The 7,500-nt window shown below is 33.4% G+C and overlaps 1 protein-coding gene across 4 annotated transcripts in view; it reads left to right on the top strand.

The window, feature by feature from the left end:
• Positions 1-7,500, top strand: part of LOC135099098 (calcium-dependent secretion activator-like) — a 187,092-nt gene that overhangs the window by 140,681 nt on the left and 38,911 nt on the right. The window contains exon 9 of one of the 4 annotated variants that reach the window (XM_064001535.1): positions 6,108-6,188. The exons of the other annotated variants lie outside the window; for them this stretch is intronic. Within the exon in view, the coding sequence (XP_063857605.1) occupies positions 6,108-6,188 (81 nt within the window). The remainder of the gene's footprint in view (positions 1-6,107; positions 6,189-7,500) is intronic. 4 annotated transcript variants of the gene reach the window in all.

The following is a 7,500-nucleotide window of genomic DNA, read 5'->3' as shown; positions in this document are numbered from 1 at the left end:
TCACACATAAAAAATTCATTAAGCGTAAATATCTTTAAGAGAAAACTAAAAGAATATTTATTGTCTCAATACTGACACATCTTGTACTTCAATCAATTTTTATCAATATCAATTATTTTGTTTCTTGGTATTGTAACCAAATAGTTCATATCCTCTGTAACTAAAATAGTTTATAACCTCTAGTATATATACATATTTATTTCTGTTTGTTTAATTATTCTCAAAACTAATATTTGCTTGTTTATAATCAGATTCCACTTCAATTTTCTCTATTTCTCATGTATAATTATGATTTTTCTCCTTTCCTTCCTGTTCTTGCAAAGCCATTTATCCCTAAATCTTTCGTTATTGCTATTAATTTTTTTTTTTTTTTTACATTTTCTTCAATTAGATTTTTAGTTTAGTGTTGTTTTACATTTCAGTATTAAGTAGATATTAAGTGTGCCCAAAAAGCTTGTGCTTCATAAGGGGCTGTTTGTCTTTCAATTAATTGTACCTTAAGCTTATATATATATTACAGACAAACATAATAAAGTGTTTAAAGTGTTTAAAGTGTTTAAAGTCTGGCTAATAATTACAAACACTAAGAAAATAAAAGATTCTTGCTTAATTGTTGTTCCTCAAAAGAAGGTATGAAAAAGAATTCTGTTGGGTTAATTAGTTTAGTTCTGGAGATGTCAATATTCCTCTCTAGGAATAGTTTGTCATGAGAAAATGGAAAAAAAAAGCAGAATCAGACGGAGTTTTGCAATTCATTTGATACAATTTTAGTCTAAAATGTCCCCATTCTTGACTAGTGCCAATTTCTCATGGGCTTCACATTGTTTTGAATGTCCTGATTTGTTACAGTTTTGCACATGTGCACAAAAACCAGAGTGACATAGAGAGTTTTAACTAGGTTGGTGCCAAGTTCAAAACAGTTCACATATGAGATATTGAATGACAAAGAAGAAAGAAGAAAGAAAAGAAAGGTGGATTTGATGTGATGTTTAAAGCAGTAGCAGATTAAAAATGTGGACAAAGAATATGTTTATTGATGAAAGAAAAAGAGTTTATGAGTATAAGCAGTAAGAGATTAGGCATACAAAAATATTAAGACATTTAGGTTCTCAAGTACAAAATATTGATATTTAAAAATAGTTCAATATAGAGGTTATATAAGCAAGGAACCTCCATGATCTTAAGTTTGACAAAAACAGGTACAGTTACAGAACAGCACAAGCTTTCATCAAATAAAGAGTACTCATATACTCTAATTAGATGAACTACAGGGATATTATGAGCTTGACTCAGTCCTGTAAAAATGTACTTAGGTAAATACAAGTAAATAAATACATGCCAGTTGTTTGTTTACTTTACAAGAAAAGAATAGTTTAAAGTAGCAGGTATAAAGCAGGACTAGCAAAACTGATTGTTGTAACATTAAAGGAAAAATGTATTAAGGTTACTGGAAAAAAAAATAGATCTTTTGGTAAGGGATGATGGAAACACCAAGAGATATGAATATGAATTTTAAGAGGTAGGTAGTTAAGTAATGTTATTTTTCATTTATTCATTATTATATTTATTTATTCATAATCTTTTCTTTTCCAAAATATTGGTAGCTGGAATTAAATGGAGAAGAAAGTGGTGAGAGCAAGGAACATCCATGATTTCAAGTTTAAGCTAGAGAAAAAAAAAAAAAAAAAAACATGAGACAACATGAGCTTAGCTCAAATCCTGTCATATGCCTGTGACAAAAGCAACTACCATTGGGTAGACAAATGTGTGCGCGCGTGCACACACACACACACACACACACACACACACACACACACACACACACACACACACACACACACACACACACACACACACTCTAAAATCAAAAGAAGTGAAAAAAGGAAAGTTCTTGTGACATACATACCACCGAAAAGTAATGCATGGGAGACTAATAGATATAAAACTATTCAGCTAGAAACAAGAAATAGCAAAGAGAAAATGATAAGGAAAAGTATCAAAGTGCTTTTAGTAGGAGACTTTATCACTAAAAGAATTAACTGGGAGGAGATGGAAATGAAAGAAAATGTTGCGTCATGGAGTGAAAATTTTATGCAAAACCATGATGGTGAATACAATGAGACAGTGGAGAGGAGAAGAACCATCACAATTAAAATTTATGAAAACCCCCAGAAAGTAGACCAAGTATACTTTGTCTGAGTCCACTGGGAAGAAATGCTCACGTGACAATAGAAATAGTACTACAGAAGGAAACATTGTTGCACAGGAATGAACAATTTAGAAATGGGGGACAGAAATAAGCTAAGGCAAGCTTTACAGATCTTAATAAATTGTATGGAAAAATTAACTGGAAAGAGCTATTTAAAGGCAAAGTAGTGCAAGAAAAATGTAAGATATTTTTGAGGAAGTATAGAATGGAGGTGCAACAGTTTGTGCCAAGTTATAAAGTGAAAATTGGGAAGCATGAATGGTATAATGCCAAGTGTGTAAAAACAAAGAAGAAAAAGGACAGGGCATGGAGGAAAATTATGAAAAATCTGAACAGAAATACTAGGAAAGAATACAGAAAGCCAAGGAATGAATAAGAAGAGAAGAAAGAAATTTTGAGAGTGACATAGTAAAAAAAATGCAAGGGAGACCCCAAACTCTTCTACAGATATGTAAATGGAAAAATGAAACACAGGGATGACATAAACAAGTTAAAAAGAGAAGGAAGAATTTATGAAACTACTGAAGAGATTAGTGAACTAATGAATGAGAATTTTCAATCTGTTTACAAAGGCAACCGATTTTGTGGCACTGAAAGTAGTATCACAATGAGGGAACACAGGAGATACAAGTAAAGAGACAAGAAATCAAGGGACTATTTGAAGAACTGGATGTTAGAAAAGATATGGGATCAGATCAGGATGGATATTAAAAGAATGCAGAGAACAAATAGAGGAACTCATATGAGATATAACTAACAACTCGTTGAGAGAAGAAAAAGTAGCAAAGCAATGGAAAAGGGCCACCATAGTGCCAGTATACAAGGGGGTAATTAAAATGGAAACATTAAATTGTAGACTAGTGTCACTAACAAGTATTGTAGGCAAGTTTTGTGAAATAGTAATTAAAGATAGATGGGTGCAATATTTAGATGAGAAAATGATTACAGAAAAGCAATTTGGATTCAGGAAAGGGAGATCCTGTGTCACAAATCTACTGAGTTTTTATATGAGTGCAAGAGAGGGATGGATGAGATAATGCAGTATACCTGGATCTCAAAAAAGCATTTGATAAAGTTTTCCATGAAAGCCTTATGTGGAAGTTAGAGAATGAAGGAGGACTAAAGGGAGCAGTATTGAGATGGATGGATTATTATTTACAAGGGAGGGAAATGAGAATAGTAATCAGAGATACTAATTCAAGTTGTCACGAAGTGACAAGTGGGGTACTGCAAGGATCTGTGTTGGCACCTTTTATGTTTCAGATATATGTAAATGATATGACAGAGGATCTAAATAGTTATATAAGCCATTTTGCTGATGATGCAAAAATAATGAAAATAATAAAGGATGAAAATGACTGCAAGGAGTTACAAAAGGATGTTGACAAGATACATGCATGGAGCCAAAGATGGAACTATAATTTAATGCCAGAAAATGCCGCATGTTGGAAATAGGATAAAGTAAAAAGAGACCTTCATGGAATCACAAAATGAGAGGAGAAATAATAACAAAAAGCAATGAAGAAAAATATTTTTGAGTAATGATCCAGGACACTATCACCTGAAAGGGACATAAACAAAATATTCAGCTCTACATACAGCTTGTCAACAAACATTAAGGTGGCATTTAACTATTTAGATAAATAAATTATCAAGAAAATCATAACAAGCTTGATACAACCCAAATTAGAATTTGAAGCAGTATTTTGGGTTCCACATAGAAAAAAAACGATATGCAGAAACTGGGAAGAATACAGAGAATAGTGACAAAGATGGTACCAGAATTGAAAGACTTAAACTATCAAGAAAGACTTGAAGAGTTGGGATTACCAAAACTACAAGAGTGAAGAGGAAGAGGAGACCTGATAACAATGTACAAATTAGTAAACAATATAAAAAGAATAGACAGAAATTACTTGCTACCAGATAGAGATGGAGAGAGAGAGAGGTGGACAAAGGGGCATGAGAAGAAATTAAAGAAGAGTGGATGTTTGAGAGACTTCAAGAAATATGGTTTCCTGTATCAGACTATTGGAAACTGGAATGATTTGAAGGAAGAAATGGTTGTGGCAAACAGTGTACACATGTTTAAAAAGAAACTGGATAAATAGGGTTATGGAGACAGGACAAAATGAGCTTTGTTTCATGCCCTGTACAATACAGCTTGGTAAATGTAACCAGGTAAATACACACACACACACACACACACACACACACACACACACACACACACACACACACATATATGTCTTATCAGAAGCTAATATGCCCATTGCTGGTGATTCTGTGAGTTATTTGGTACAAATCAAACAATTTCGTTCACACAATGCTCCCTTTACTGATGGAAATGATGGGAATATGGTTTTGGTATCATTGACTCATCCAAATGTTTGTTGTGATTTTTTCTTCATGAGTGTCTGCTGTTCATTCATGTGAACAAATGATGCATTTCATAACCATATTGCTAGTATTGTGGCTTGGTATATAGCTCAGTGTGTTCTAGCCATGTGAAGAGGCCTTGCCCTGCTGTGGACTCTTACAGGATGAAAAATTAGTTCAGCACCATTGTATATCACTGATACCTTCATTCATGGCCCACTCTGACTCTGAGCAAATAGGAATGTCCTGTGTATGCTTCTAACCTACAAGCTCTAGAAGTGCCCAGAAACCATTTCAAGAGAGCAGTATGAATATTATAAATATACAGATTGCTGAGATCCCACAATGGTAGGTTCATCAATAAATGAAAGAATTCAACAATGTATTCAGAGAACCAAATCACTACTACATCAGTAACTTCGAATTTAATTGTGGGATATGACTTGAGGAAATAAGATTAATTGAATAGGTTATAAAAGGCTGTTAATAGCTCTTAAGAAAGAATATACCAAAGCAGTTATGGGAATGATTTTTAACTATTACAGCATTAACATACACAGTATGTAACATGCATGATCCATGCTTTTTTTTTATTTTTTTTTATTTGATTTTTTTCTAATCTCTTGACAAAATCCCAGCCTAATGCTAAGTGAAATCAAGAATTTACCTGACAGGAACCTGCAAGTTAGTTGGATGGCATTTCTTCTAGTTGCACAGGGCAAACACAGCCATATTATCACCAACTGATTCTCTCTCTCTCTCTCTCTCTCTCTCTCTCTCTCTCTCTCTCTCTCTCTCTCTCTCTCTCTCTCTCTCTCTCTCTCTCTCTCTCTCTCTCTCTCTCTCTCTCTCTCTCTAAAGAGAAAGAGACATGAATAGAGACATGGAAATGCCTTTTGTGTGAAAAAGCATTGTGATAAACTGGTAAAAGTACAGAGTCAAATGTGAGGCAATGTCAGCCATCATATCTGTCCTTATTACTTCAAACCAATGAGTAAAGGTCAGAATTTATGTGGCATTGTCATAAGGATCCAAGTTTCCTACCATACACTTCATTGAAACTGGGAGAAGAGATGTCATATGAGTGCAAATGCTTGGTATGCAAAACATAGGTTTTGTAAATGTATGATGTTAGCATTGGACGAGCTAAAGAACGCAAAATCTTACTGTATTAGGCACTGAAGTGACTATTTTTCGTATTATAGTGACCTTAATGGTATCAGTCATTAAAGGCACTTTCTCAAATAATGTCTTGAGCTTTCAACACTTTTATTTGTAGTACATATAGAATATTGTTTTCTTTTAAATACATCATTGGATATTAAGTCTTTGTAAGGAACATAATTATACTTTTCATCAAATTATTAAATATATCAAAGTGTTTTAGTTACATAATTTTTTTTAACTTCAGTGGCTAGTTTTGATAATTTCCTCATTATTTACTGGAGACTGATAATCTTGAAAAGTTAACTGTGGTACTGTTCTAACTATTCTTCTAATGAGCAGATGTTTTCCACAGGTCAGATGGCAGCTTGGAAAATCTAAGTCTTAGTAGACGTAAAAGATACAAAGTTTTCGAGTGCCTGTCCCCAAGATTAAGGTGAGTTTCGGAAAATCTAAAGCAGGTGCATTCAGTGTAGAGGAGGTTAAGCTTGAGTTGTATCAAATCAGTGTTTGTCCCTCAGTAGAAATAAAGCAGTGATATGTAAATATTATCCTTTTAAGTGATACAGTATTCTCAGTACCAAGAATAGTTTCAGAAAGCTTCCTTTCATATTGTATGTAATTTCTTAAGTAGATAAATTAATGCTGTTATCAGAGAATTTAGCTCATATAATTCATGATGAAAACTCCTCCCAGGGTGCATCTGCTTGTGTATCATGCGTAGTCGCCTCTACTGCCCAATATGAACCCACCGTGTAGCTGCCATATTTGATACTAAGAATTACTTGCTTATTGGCATACTGGAAGGAAATGAGCTATGTGATACTTTGGGGATGAAACTACTGAACATTAGGAAAGAAGTCTTTCCTAATACCATGTAGGGAAACTGAAATAAAGAGAAAATAACACACAAATATCATCCCTTATCAGAAGGTCTTCTTTTTCCGCATTTTTTCACTCTTTCTATGCTCATCCGTTTTATTCAGATACAATAATTGCTTTAAAGTTGAACCTAGTATATTAAACGGTCTTCATATTCTCTATGACTCCCATATGTGTATTTTCATGTAAGGTGATGAAATCCTAGCTGAATATTGTAGACTATTGTATCATAGGCATCATTCATAGGATAAAATGATGCTTTCTATACATTTCTGAACATATGTACTCTTTTGTTATTGATATTCTTCTTTCTTTCCTTTTATGATATTTCCTTTACTTACCCCTTCCTATTTTCAAACATCGAACCTGTATTCCACTCTTACCCTTATTTACCCAACTTTTGTTTACATCTGTTTGAAATCTTTGCAACAATCAACATTTACAAGTTGTTTGATAGTCTTGAAATTATGTAAACATATTTGTTTGATATTAAAACAATTTGGCTGGATAAGATGTTTTGAACAAAATTAGAAGTAGGAGCGACTTTTAGGGTAATTCTCTTGACATTTTTCCACTTCGATGAAGTATTTTTATTTGTTGTATTTCATCTTTCTTCCTGAAAAAATTTTTTTCATTAATTTTGTAACTTAGAAAACTCCCCATAATCTGTGTGTATTTACCTAGTTGTATTTACTTAGTTGTGCTTTATGGGAAAAGAGGTATGCTTGTGCTGTCCCGTCTCCATATCTTTTAATATCCAACTTAGCCTTGAATCCATGTATACTTTCTGCATTTACTATCTCCTCATCCAGACTGTTCCATACATCAATACTGAACCTGGAGAAATACATTAGCAAAATTACAGG

The sequence above is a fragment of the Scylla paramamosain genome, unplaced genomic scaffold (assembly GCF_035594125.1).
Source record: "Scylla paramamosain isolate STU-SP2022 unplaced genomic scaffold, ASM3559412v1 Contig102, whole genome shotgun sequence".
NCBI classification, from domain to species: Eukaryota; Metazoa; Arthropoda; class Malacostraca; order Decapoda; family Portunidae; genus Scylla; species Scylla paramamosain.
This window is presented reverse-complemented; position numbering and strand designations above follow the sequence as displayed.